A 14303-nucleotide genomic window follows, 5' to 3' on the forward strand; every position below is an offset into this window, starting at 1 on the left:
AGCCTATATTGTTTGATCGCGATTGTTAATCAAGTACCTGTTGCTATTGCCGACACAGCGGGTTTACGCATCGAAGCCTGCTTAAGAGCTTAGGCCTTGAAAAAGAATGTCAAGATGTCCTTAAGTGGTTTGTCTCCGTTCGAGATACTTTGGCACAAAAAATGTTCAAATCTTCGCTTTCAATGAGCTTCCTTTTATGGAGTCAGAACTAAAAAGCTTACGATGTGATTCGAAACAAAAAATCCCAAAATACTTCTCATATTGTGTGATATCTTACTTACTTTTTAGTTGAAGCCTGCAGCTTAATATTCTTTAAAAATGCTTATTTTTTGCAACTATCACTCCACTCTCGTCCGTCTATCTTAGTATTTCAGTTTCTCGTTGATGATCCGAAGCGGATTAGTTCAGATGAATTGGACGTTTGTATTTTTAATGCTTCTTAGATTACTTCATCTCAATTGAGTTCTTTGTGTTCGGCATCACTAGATCAAATTTCATTCGCCTTGACTGTAGATTAGAAACTGTCAGCGCAAATGATCATTTTTCTTCCAGCTACGTACACACCGCCAAAACCTTTGCCCACAGTTAAACTTCATCATTAGGCCTATGAATTGTTTGCCCAACGATTGAACCAACAACTGAATATCCTATACCAAAGCTGAACATATATCATTGGCCCAGACATTGGCACCAACATGTGGAGTCGTGTTAAGTTTCTGTCACTGTGCAGTCCAGTGACCCATTGGCCTCATTTTACTGAATCGATTGTGTTGTCCTACAACTAGTGTGGTAGCAAAAAGCAAGTGTGTAGCATAAATCTTTCGCAGAAATAATTTTTATCATCTATTAATTATGTCGCCATGTTGTTTTGTAAAAGTATAATTTTTTATTCATAGTACCAATTGGAAAAGAGAATAACATGACACTTTGCCTAATAACTGGTTCCAGTGTTCTAATTGGACTGAAAATTCAGAGATACGCGCACTTCCGGCGACAAATTAAATCACTTTTCGGTACCTAGGTATCACGAACGCGGACGATCTAATAATAAAACTGAAAAGCTGGCACTAGCTCATAATAAATAGATTCGCAACCATAACAATAATAACTGCATCATTAAATTTGTTTCATATAGTGTAGGATATAAAATTAACACATTATTCTTAGCATTTGATAACATGTATTTACATACATATCTATTCACGGAAACATAAATTAATTTCAATTAGTGCACATTTTTACTAGCATACGTGTAATATTTTAGGTTGACTTAATTAAATTCAGTGAAGTCAACTATAAAGTCTCTGTAGTTAATATTTCAGGAGTTATCCTCCTCTTTCGAGAGTGACGATTTTCTATGATAAGGTTTTGAAAAACAGAGAACTGAGAGAAACTGGTCTATCAAATTCATCGACTTTTGTCCCGCTTTAAACTTTATATCACTAGCCGGCAGCTTGGCGTTATCTAGCGCATACGATTTCAAGCCGCCGACATACTTCCTCATAGGGTAGGTAATAAAGTACATCATCGTAGCTCAAATCAGACTCCCAGAGTTATTCATCGTGGGGTAGATAATATAGATTGTAACCAAAAGAAGACTCCAGAGTTAATATAAAGTCCCGTAAGGTAAGGTACACTCTCTCTTTATTCAGGCAGTGACTACCTTTTGATCAAATACAAAAACGTTAACAGCATTTTGTTGCACATTTAGTCTTGGCAATAAAGTAATCATTAAATTAATGCGTCTTTAGCGACAATTATGCCATGTACGGTAAGAGTAAGCCGCCACCCACATGAAGGCGGATGGGACTGTCCTAGAATTTGCTTTCATAAGGTTATGTTCACACCCACACAAAAATGTCGTAGAAATGAAAACGTGACGCTTTAGAATTTGAGGCATGAGTTTGATCACAGTTATTGACAAATTAGCTTTGGTGCAAGTATGTGAGCACTTGCAAACGAACAACTATAAACTTTAAAATTGTACGAGTTTTAAACTTAGTACCATTTTGAGGTTACACTAATGAAGAAGCCAAACTTGACCCGCCGTTTTTATGTCTTCTCTAGTACCTAGTAATAGTAGGTACCTACTTCTTTAGAAGTACGATAATTCAGGATAATTCCTATGGATTACCTTCTCTTTTATGATTAGGCTATGAAATCTTCAGAAGTTTTTGAGTAAACAAAACTGCTCTCTGAAGCTTGCCTTTAAAACAAAATTTTCACAACGGTCCATCAGCGGTGCATTTTACTTCACATTTTGAGACATCCTCGTCTGTCTGGTATACTTTGACCAGCCATTGTGCTAGCTCTTTTCTTCTACGCACATGAAAATTGTGGAATCAACCCTCTTCGGCGATGTTCCTGCTAGATTTTAACATGGGGTTATTCGAGGGGCGGATCAACAAATTTTTGAAACGCCCGCAACGCATTGGCGTTTCCTCTGGTGCTGAAAGAGTTCATGGGCGGTGGTAATCACTTAACACCAAGTGACCCGCTGCTATTTGCTTGCTATTTATTAAAAAATCTGACAAGCAGAAGGCACATCTTAATTCAGTTGCATGGCCGTCGCTACGGATCTGTCATTACATGTGGATATATCTTTACGTGGAGCGTTTCACTCCGCAAAAACAGCCGCTGTCCGCGTTTCTGTTCAAAACGTTTTATACCCTCGGTAGAATTAGAAACGTGTTGTTTTTTAATCAACTTCAATCTTCCTCATGCTTTTGTTGCCTCCCTGTTTAATCAACGGGAAATATGTAACCGTTTCTATAGTGATATAACGAGTGAAAAGTATGTATTATTTACTTCATTTCTCTTCTATATTTGTATTTTTAACTATGCGTTCCTTCGGAGATATAGTCAGGTTGCTTTATAAAACATAAATTACAATATTTCGGTAGGTATAGTTTTTTTTGAAAGAAAATTCATCACTTCAATCATAACTAAATAATATTCCCCTTTCCCTTCCAAGTGGGATTTGAACCGCCGACCTTTCATAATTTAGTCCGCTCTTGTACTGTTGAGCTATTGAGGCTTGAAATTAATGATGATTAAAATATATTAGTTATTAATATCTTCTATATTATCTGCTAATGTATTGTGACTTACGAGGATAAAGTCGCGACTAGAATCGTTTAACTTATTATTACTGGCCAGTCCAGTAATTACTAGTTACTAAGCACTATTCTAGCTAGTGTCGCTCAACAGGTTGTGAGCTTATCTATTGTGCCGAAATGAGCAGCTATTTGCATTTGTACACAGTTAGGTTATTAGCTTATGTATATTTACTTATCTTGAAGTAGTTAAACAAATATCTTTGCTTAGCGAATTATTGTTCTAGGTATTAATTTTAAAGTTCGTCTAAAGTTCACTTGTATGTATGACGAGCGGTTAAAGTTACGGTTATGGTTCGACTTTGACCGTCAATCAAAGAAAATAAAAACCTGTCAAGTGCGAGTCGCACACGAAGGGTTCCGTACCATCGTACAAGAAATAACTGTTTAATTCCACATCTAGCCCGCCGTGCACTCGTGCAAGTTAACGACCGCACAGCGCCATCTATCCTGTGGTTTAGTGTTCAGGAACACATTTTAGTTTTTTTGTGATGTTACCACAAAGATTTCGGATTTTTAATTGTGCTATAAGACTTACAAGTTTTTTGACAGACACGACAGACAGACAGACAACATATTAACATCTACATAATTGTTAAACCTACATTGAAATATGCTAATTTAATATCTACCAGTAGGTGGGTAGGTAAGGTATTCAAGTTACGACGATGCTTGTAATTTAAATTTTGGATCGATTTATTAATTTCTTTAACGACTATAATAATTATTTATTGGTTCTCATTTGGCGCTCGGCTTGTTCTGCACGCGTCATCTCTATTAAAATAAACACATTTCTCAAAGCTAAATCGAATTCGCAATCTAAACGCACATTATCGACATATTCATTTATTATTGTGCATCTTGTAGTTTCAATAAAAGCTCAGTTCATCGTCTACTATTATTGGATTGATCTGGTCCTGCCGTGTCTGGTTACTAATTACCCTACCGGTAAAGATTTAGCGTTCCGATACGATTCCACCTAGAAACCTAATAGAAGTAGGTACGGGTTTTCTTAATTTATTTTGAATCTTCTAATGAAACCTAACTCTAAGGGGAAAACTTACTTATTTCTTCAACTAAAGTTGAAGAAATCGAGTCATAATTTTTCAGAGTTAAGTCGAACGGGCTGACTTTAAAGTGAATCAAGGGCTATAATACCTATCTGGAAGATTCTGTGATAATATTTTTTTTTCATTAATAATATTAACTTAATTTTGGTTTCAACAATAAACATTCAATAAACGAGTTATCGATCAAAGATTCCGAGGTTAGGTTTTACAGGCGTTATAGTCACGTCGCCATGAGGTCGGTAAGGAATCAATGTCACATTTGTACCTAAGTACACACATTTGTATAGGCAAGTCTACATCATAATAGGTGATTTGCCTTGTAAATAAACGCCCTAGAGACCGTACTGTTAACGTTGAATTGTGAATATAAGTCAGTCGTGCGTTGGAAATGACTTATTGATAGAAGGAAATCGACGTTTTGGCTTCAATTGGAAGTGACTTTGATTGGGAGATACATTTTTTTTTTTAAATACATAGACAAGTGATGATGCAGCATGAGATTTCCTTTATTTCCACACATAACTTGAAAAATTACTGAATTAAAATTCAGCCATAGATTCCTTGATCAAAAACACTGTCAATGATTGTCGGTCTGATGTTCCGACCTATAAAGATTTCCTGTTCTGGGTAACCATAACGGGTTACGGAAATAAGAAGACAATTGCTCCGTGTAGAAGCTAGTAACATAATAAACAGGGTTTGGTTCATATCATTCGCATTTACGAACTAATGACTCATCCATGTTAGCTCGGTTTATCCTCTCGCCCCGATATTTTTGGGAGTAGGTAGTTGAACGTCTCTCGCAGACGATCGATAAACAGTCCGACAGTCGAAAAACTTTAACAGGCCTTTAACGCAGATGTTCCACAAAAAGTCGCCGTGAAATCGGAGTTCAGAGTTCAGACAAAGCAAAAATCGGTCTCAGACCCGACAAAATTAATCGTTTTCTACTCTTAGCTCTATTCGACGTTAAATTCCATTATGTGAATAATGGAAGAGGATACGACCCTAAGCAATATAAGCTAGCAGCATCATCGATGGATAGCAGAAATAGAGGGCGATGCTGCTGGCATTTGTATAAATTCATTACCTATAGTAGTGTATAGTAAGAATGGGAAAAGAACATAATTTCCTGAAGACTAAATTTCATCTTTAGAGTAATTAACCATATTCAGTATATATTATAGTGCATATGCACAAAGGCCACAAATACAGTTGCACTCTGTATTCCCTCACTATTATAGCTCGATGGGACTGCATCCCGTCATACTGGAGGAAGATCTGGCACAGAACCGACGGCTTTACGGCTAGACATGGAGATGAAACAGCGCCAACTTCCTAACTTCGGCCTAATACTAAGAATTCCTTGACAGAAAACCCAATACCCAATTATTTTCTGTCCAACCACGGAAATGAATCCAGGTCCTCATCATACGTACTCCAACATGCTAACCAATAGACTAGTGAGGCAGTCAAAAAACTATTAAGTATTCAGCAATCAAGCCGACCTCATTGGCTCTCGATGATCTAGTTCATTAGTTTGAATACCTAGAATTCTCCACGGAAGTACCTACCTAAATGTAAATATCTTTTGTCCTAGGTGCGCGTCCGCGAGTTCTACATCGCGATGCAGCGTTGCCCCTACATCCACGAGATGAAGGAGCGGCTGCTGGGCGCGCCAGTCGACGGAGTAGAGCGCGATCAGCGCACACAACACGAGCCGGTCCCCGACCCACAGGTCGGCACTATCGTCAAAGTTGGTACCACGTATAAGTACACTTCACAATCGCAACACTAAACGATCAACCTCCAACCTCCCATGGCTCCATCAACCTCGCAGTTATCCATATCCGTTATCCACTTCCTTTTGTTTCCTCCTCACTATCTTCTCTCCTGCTCCCCTCCTTTGCAGTCATCGCAACTTCCTTCTCAGTTCCTTCTTCCGTCTTCAGTTGTCTTCGCCGTGCAAGAAAGGTAACCGTCAAGGACGAGTGGAGACGGACTGTCAAGCAAGCCACAGCTGAAATGACGACCACGATCAGCCTATCGAAACTGTACCTAGCGCGTAAGAAGAAATTCCAATATACCACTAGGTTGCTCTTCTACCAAGGTTTACGAGGGTGTGTGTAAAACGCACAAATAGGGTCGTTTGATTGTCCAACTCGTCTAGTTCTGAAATAGAAATACGGGCACTACCTAGCTCCTAGTTAGTAACTTACCTTGGTGGAAAAGCAGCCTTACACTACTACAGCCACATCTTTATAAACTTCTACAAGGGCATAATAGTCGTGCCTTTAATAAAACAAGATAAATAAAAAGTCCTTAAGACAAAGCGATGGATTCTAGGATACCTATCTAATGCAAAATAACTTTTATTTTCAGAAATACTTAGCTAAAACTGAAAAAAAAAAAAAAACAAATGTTTTTATATCAAGTGGCGACCTTTGGGACACTGACCCATTTCTTTCGCCTATTTTACTATAATCCATATTCATCACTCACTCACATCACTCATATTAATTACTAGCAGCATGCGAAGTCATTCAATAACACTAGAATTTTCATCTCTAAAGAATAAATAAATTTGAACAGTACTTAACCTATTTTTGCACTTAACCGAGTTACTTTCACAGAGTTCACGTAAAAAATTTATCATAAAATTTTAGTAAAAAATTCAAGATTATTTAATTACATGTACATATATTCAAGAAGGTTAACTACATTGTACATACCAAGTCAACCTGCTTTTTTATTAATTGGGCTTAATTAATTTTCTCCTCACCTCTCATGCCATGCCATAGGTTAGGTAGAAGACATTACGCGTCCTTATCACTGTCTCTTGCAGGGAACTACAATAATTATTTTTTGATTATGGTATACTCAGTGGCATTTGTTGGATAGGGATTTTAAACATAAGATAGTACTCGTATTATTACCGAGTAGTTTCCCACTACAATTTACTCCTAAAGGTACTCCTTTTTGCTGGTTTGCCACGAACAAAGACTAAAAAAGCAATAATGAACTAGATTATACTAAGTGTGCAATTTTATCCTTTTAGCTGAATTCCGACGGGTACGGTTCACATACGTCGCCGGCGCGTGCGCCTCTCGTCGCTGACGAGTGCGAGGCGCCGGCGGACGAAACAGATGCCCTCACCCCTACCGAAGCAGTGCTTCGGTACCGCGCCTGCTGTCAACCTGACACCAAACCTAAAAATGCCAAGTAAGTTCCTTCACCTTTCTACTATTGTACCGTAAGGCATCGCCAAGATCTGTGCCCATACATAGCCGAAATTCCAGAGACACTTACGAAACGATTTGCCTCCTGGTTTCTAATTCAAACCGCTAGGATATGGGACGCCCTTCCAGCATCAGTTATGCCCTCCACTTTTAATACCTTCAAATCAAGAGTGAATATGCATTTTTTAGGCAAATACGTTTTATCTTGGGCTCCATTATTATTTTCTAGCAGATCTGATTGCAGCAAAGTCAATAAAAAAAAAAAACAGTATCCATCGTCAACAATTATAATAAATATCGAAAATTGCACTTAATTTCTAAATTATTTTTGACCAGCTCGTCGATTCCAGAAAACCTGCTCCAATAAATAATTATTACAATCTTAATTTTTGTAATTGGCTGAATTATTTATGGTAGGTATTCTTGTGCCAACAATGCATAGTAACCAATATTTTAACCAAATAGCTTATAACTTCATTAAACCACAACTCGCGATAATATTTTTTACGGAGTATTTCATGCACTTAATTTATTATAGGCCAGCGGTCAAGCAAGGCATAAATTGACCTATTTATTCATAGGGGACAAATAAAACCGTCACAAAAACCTTCAATAGACAATTTAAAAATAAATAAAGGGGAGGAAGTTGTAATCAAAGCACATCCACGTAGAATGGATGGTCAATCGATTAAATGGTTGCTACATACCTACATCAAAAGAACACGTGCGATGAGAGAAGATTATTCAGAAATGTGTTTAAATTAGAAGTTGTAAAGTTCATTTTGCAAAAGCAATAAAATGTTGAATACTTATGCCTGTCGAGGTGTAATCTCGAAATGGATGTCCCATGATAATAAGGGATTGGTCCCAACGTCATAACTTAGGTAGAAGTTTACCATTGTTTTGATACACATGGCCTGGCATTCAAGGCAAGAAGCTAACAGTTTATTCGCTCACTCTACTGAATGTTCTGCGAATTTAATTTCATCAAAGATTATAATTCAGTTACAAGTTCTGTCAAGTAAAAAAACCGAAACTGGTTACCTACAGATTTCTAAAATATTCTTCTATCAGATTCCATACAATTTTGATTCTTTTACATAAATACCTACCTATACTTTATTCCTGCTTCTACTTTGCACTTCTGTTTCAGTGATTTGAAAGTCAAACGTGTGGCGAATTTTTGACTCTATCAGAAATCAGAATATTATCTACCTACTCTAACAAAATTCTTCACATCAACATCATCATACATTTTTCATGTTTACGTCATTGTTTCTCATGTTTCATTAATGTTATGTACTCAATACTCATCCATAGTAATGAAAGACATGAACCAATGTTTATCACTCAATCGTTTTACAATCGCATTATACATATTATATCTTGTATTATTTTTACGAGAGGGTTATTTTTTCTTTTGCCAAATAAACTGTGAAATTGTTGATATTTTCCACGCGGTTAATGTACTATTAGATGATTTAGTAATAGACATAAAACCTATTAAATGGTAGAACTACGGGTTTTAAAAGAAATGTGAACCATTAAATTACATATTGTAAAGCAAATGATTAGATACACTTACTTGAACCCATGACAAGCCTACTTGATGATCAGAGCGATAAAAACGTGATACCTTATTTTGCTCCGCCTGTCTGTATACGGATTTAGAGCCAGACACTATAAAGTGTTGTAATGGTGCATTGTATGCAAGAAACCACAAGGTCACCGGTATTATGTCATTGACAGGACTGAACTTAATTAAAATGACTACGACGTAATAGAAACAATTAAAATTGCTATCAAGTGTGGGTATTTTTATTGATTAGCTGGTGTTAAGTTGTTGGCACTGCTTTGTTATGTGTTAGGTTTATAAATTAATTTTATTCTTAGATCCTTTCAAACCATCTTGATGCTATCTAAGTATCTTCGTATACAACCCTCTTATATTCGTTTGACTCTTCCACTCATAGATAAAAGAAAGTTTATCTATGCTTCTACTCGTTCCCAAATTATGAAATTATGCCCTATCTCGTTTACATCTTTTGTAAGCATTCTTTTTATCAGTGTTGAGAGTTGACCTGCCCTCTCTTAGTTATAATCAGACTTATCAGGGCCCGTCAACAGCCCTTTTTGATTTTCCATTCCACGCAATTTCATGGTCGAAGAACTTTGTAATTTAACTTTTAAAAAGGTAGGTATGACTTTATATAACCAGCACATTAAAAATGCGTTAGAGGCAATTGTTCCCATATAGTAAAATAGTCTGTCATGACCTCGAGCGACTAGTCATTCTTCCTCTTCTTTCCTTTTTTTTCCTCTACAAATTAAGTAGGTATGGAATTACTGCATCTTCATTTGATGAATGCAACTCATTTCTTGTTCAAGCTTTAACCATATAAAGTTAAACAGGTTTCACAAGTTGCTGTTTAGAAGGCATGTGACGATATTAACGTATCGACTGAAGAAGTGGAGCACTGCTAATTAAACTAATGCTCGCTTGTAACTAAATACCTACGTCATGTTGCACAAGAGTTAACAACTAGATACTTCAATTTTGGCCTTAGGCATAGCATTTTATAATAACGAAAATGAGTTTCGCGGTTGGGTTGGTGAGAGATGATGGAAAGTTCCTCACTACATAGGTACTTCATGTAATATCATAAAATATTCTTCTGATTTCTTAAATATCAGCCTTTGAAAAAAATATAGTTTTACTTATGATATATTTTAAAAGACAGTTTTCTCATCTTACGATAGATGACGGGTATTTTTAAGATAATAATATAATTCGGGCTATATCTAAAGTCTATTGATGAAATTTTTAATATGTTTACTGTGCTATAGTAATATTATGCTTAATTTCGCCTCTTTTCCCCCTTTGTCATATCATGTCCAACCTCGATAGCAACAGTATGAATGGCCTGACGGACAAAAGACTTCACCATTACAAAGATAGGTATAGTAAATAACCTTTAGTCCGCGAAAAAAGGACTCTTTTAGCAGTAATTCTCCAGGATAGCGACAAGCGACTAGTTTCTTAGAGCATTGTGATTCTAGTAAGTATAGTCATCTTTTATGGATATTTTATCGGACATGATTTGATCATCTCTATTTCACAAGGGGTATTTTCGTAATATATTAGAATCCTCAATGTCCTGGAAACGCTTTCCTAATTTAACCTTGATCTTATAATCTTCTGTGGGTGGGTTCATCTGGTATCAACTCTTCCAGCTGTAGGTACTGCTAGGAAAACAATTCAGTCGATCTTTTTTCTTCCTAATTACCATTCGTCTGCCATATAGTCGATTAGGATCATCTTTCTGTCCATACTGATATTCTTTCCTGTTAAGCTTTCCAATTGCAATTATAGACATCACTGAAGATCATTGAATACAGAAAAATTTGTGCTCGATGTTGTTACGATTACCTGCTTATTTAAAAAAAAAGGCATAGCATAGGCAATTTCGTTTTTGACCTCCGGCTATTATGGCTTAAGTGGGTGAGAGTTTTACGTGTGTTATGCTTGCGATCGAGTTCAGCGACCCGTTACGGTCACTATTCAATCTGGATCGAGCATGCGCGACGCTTTCATCCTTTGAGACACCTATTATGTGATTTTTAGATGCGACTAATAGTCGGACATTGAACTGTGCGAGTGCATTTTATGAGATATCAATTAGGGTTGGCACGCATTCGACAGTTACTACTAGACAGACTACGAACTGAGGGTGTTTTGGGTGTTTCAAACTTAGGCCAGGTCAGTGGGTCGCGCAGCCTCCCGAAGCGACTGGGAGAGACGCGCCTCTATCGACCGCGTGCCGCCGGATTTAGGGCTGTCAGTTTTGACTTCCGCGTTTCTGTAGAGAAAATTTTTGCTAGTGCTTATGTATCATAATTTTTTACAATTTAATTAGGCTCTTTGGCACGCCTCAGGTCGACTCCAGGCGGAAAACAGTACCTATTGTTATGTGTGCCTTAAGAGTGTATAAAACTCATGTCAATACAAAATGTGGAGTAAAACTTTTGTCACAAGAGACTATTTAGAAAAAGATCAATAATATTTTAAAAGAGCAAACTTCTTTTAACTCTCAGTGTTCATACCTCTTAGAATAATATACAATACACGTTCCATGTATTGTCCAAGTGTTCCCCTCATGGCCACCCCATGGCTAAACAATAAAAATCCCTCTCGCTATTAGGAGTGCAATTTATAATATAGGGGCGTCGTTGCCGCCCCTGGTTTTGGTGATCTTGCGCGCAGCATCCATTTCTGCGCAACTCCCGGCGCAATTCAGCCGCGGGTACGGACCAAAGCCGCACCTTCGTACTTCCGGAGTCTCTTGCCTAGAAAAGGCTCCTCGCGAACCCTCCTTAACCTGCTTCTTATCCCTAACCTAGTACCCTGTGCTATGTCCACCTTTTTGTGAAGTGTCCCCGAGTTTTTGTGAAGAGCCATGGGCAAGGATAAACACCAGCCCACTGAGGCTGAAGTGAAGGTGGCCACAGTGGAGCTGGATGTCGTGGATAACATGGCGACGCTGCCAGTTGGCCAACATCGACAACAGGGTAGTGATATTGCCATCGCCGAAAAACATAACAACGCTAACAAAGAGATGGAGTTGAAATGCGTTCAGCCGAAGCCGTCGAAGAAGTAGGTCTTGATAATAGAAATTTAATTTCTAATCGAAAGTCATGATCCGCGAGACGAATTGGTTGTGATTAATTATTTTATTAATTAACGTTCAGGTACTAATTAATAAACGTTAAGTTATCAAATTTATTTTCCAAAATACAATGATAAATAAAATAATTACAAATATATAAAATTTGGTACATGTAATGGTAAAAATGATTTACGGTTAGGTACTGTTTGCAGTGCTATTAAAATTTCCATAGCGGAGCTCTCATCTCGCGCTCGACTTTTCACCTTCTTTTGTCCATGACCCACTATTATAATACCGCAGTTTAAGTAAGCAGTGATTTCAAAGATATGAAAATGTTTTCACCTGTGTTAGAAATCTTAAAGTAAAAGTATTATTTGACAAAGTTTGATTAATATGAAGTCTAAAACATGAAAAACATCAAATTGTGTTTCTTACTTAATAAGAAATATTTAAGTTTTATTATGTTTTATTTGTTTCAGAACCTCGCTGTTCATCATTTCAAGTTTCATCTACGCGAAACTTCTGGTGGTCGTGTGTATTGCATATGTTGTCAGTGATGTGATTACACATAACTTGCCGCTTTACTACTATGAAGGATTTTTCACATATTTATATGGCATGAGTATATTATTCTTGCTATATGTGTTCTGCTTTCTTTTACAAGGTACGAGTATCAGTCAAAATTATTTTATGTATAAAATCATACTTTGTTCCTTTGATATCTCGTGATACATCTATGGAGTAATTTTTGTTTCTAGAAAGCGCATGCTGCAACGGAAGTCCTCCAAAACCCAAACCTCCTCCAAAAGAAAAGAAACCGAAGAAAGAAAAAGAAAAGAAGACCAAAGACAAAGAGGGTAAAGACGGTAAAGATGGAAAAGATGGAAAGAAAGATGGCAAGAAAGATGGAAAAAATAAAGATAAAGACAAGAAAGAGGATGCTGGAAAAGACAAGACCAAAGAAAGCAAAAAGCAGAGTCAATTTCAGGTATGCCTTTTTTTAAAGCGTGGTCAACAGCACATCACCAGCACATCCAATACATTGTTTATAACATACATATTTATCACATTATTTGTCTTTTCTATTTATCGTTTTGTGTTAAATAAAATAACTAATTTATTTATGAATCAAATTACGTGATTTTGTCCGTTTTGTGACACATTAGCACTCGGTCGCAATTTTTTATTGGCTTTCCACTGAATCCACGTTTTCGTAAATGCTTTGTTAGGAAGTTACTGGCGCATGACCCCTTTTTGTTTATGCTGCCTACTTTTTGTTTTTTCCATATCATTTGGGCAGGAGGTGTATCCCCGTAAGATGCGTGATAAAGTTCGACAACAACAATTGCAAATGCAAATGGCGCAATATTATGCCTCCGAACAGGTGAGGTTATACTTACCAGAATCCCGCTTTATCATTTACGTATTTTATGACCACCGAACGCTTTGGATGTGCTGTTGTACTTTGATTGTTTGAATAAACATGTATTCAATGCTTTATACGTTAGTCGCCTATTTCACTGTTTTTGCTTCGAAATTGATTAAAAATTAAATCATTAGGACTATGATATCAAGCCTTTTGAACCAAGCTGTTTTTTTGCAATTTGATTCAAAAGCACTTGTAAAAGTTTATTTGAATACAAATCTATTCTATTCTATTCTATTTTGAACAGCTCCTTTTTTATTTTAGTCCTGATTTTGTTGCATTTTGTGTACCCCAGAGTTATTGGCGTTTACTGGATAATAAATCAAACAACTTATTTTTATGCTCTTGTCATAATAACAATAATATATCTATCATTCCAAACAAATGCATCTTCACACTAAGTATAATTGAACGGTTGAACCATTCGCAGTGCCAAACTATATAAGACAGACTGATCAACGAATAATTCTTATTTATTAGTTTTTGTTTGTGCCTGTTAAATATAAATTGAATTTTCATTTATTCAGCATTTTCGTAAGAGAACGTGTATTTGATGATTATCAATATTTTCTAAATGCTGTTTTATTCTATAGCAACAAGATGTGGTGGAACTCGAAGCGGGTCCTGTTGCACGACCTATGCGCCGTCGCAAGACTTCCCAGAATGAACACAGTCACGGCAGTTTTTTCCTTAGAATCGGTGCTATTGGTAAATAAAAGTTTTAGTCATTCCAAAAAGAAATATATTAACGGTGCTTATTCGTATTTGTATTAATATTGTGTATG

At 36.8% G+C, this 14303-nt stretch overlaps 1 protein-coding gene across 11 annotated transcripts in view; it reads left to right on the forward strand.

Annotated features, from left to right (window-relative positions):
* Nucleotides 1-14303, forward strand: part of LOC123866329 (proton channel OtopLc) — a 49179-nt gene that overhangs the window by 28511 nt on the left and 6365 nt on the right. For 7 of the 11 annotated variants that reach the window (XM_045907815.1, XM_045907816.1, XM_045907817.1 and 4 more), the window contains exons 2-7: nt 5787-5942; nt 7245-7408; nt 12572-12756; nt 12851-13080; nt 13393-13476; nt 14112-14226. In XM_045907815.1, coding sequence (XP_045763771.1) covers nt 5814-5942; nt 7245-7408; nt 12572-12756; nt 12851-13080; nt 13393-13476; nt 14112-14226 — 907 coding nt within the window. In that variant the 5' untranslated portion in view covers nt 5787-5813. Of the gene's footprint in view, nt 1-5786; nt 5943-7244; nt 7409-11716; nt 12080-12571; nt 12757-12850; nt 13081-13392; nt 13477-14111; nt 14227-14303 lie in introns of those variants that run through there. The other 4 variants (XM_045907822.1, XM_045907823.1, XM_045907818.1 and 1 more) reach the window with 3 other exon arrangements.

The sequence above is a fragment of the Maniola jurtina genome, chromosome 6, assembly GCF_905333055.1.
Source record: "Maniola jurtina chromosome 6, ilManJurt1.1, whole genome shotgun sequence".
Lineage (NCBI taxonomy): Eukaryota > Metazoa > Arthropoda > Insecta > Lepidoptera > Nymphalidae > Maniola > Maniola jurtina.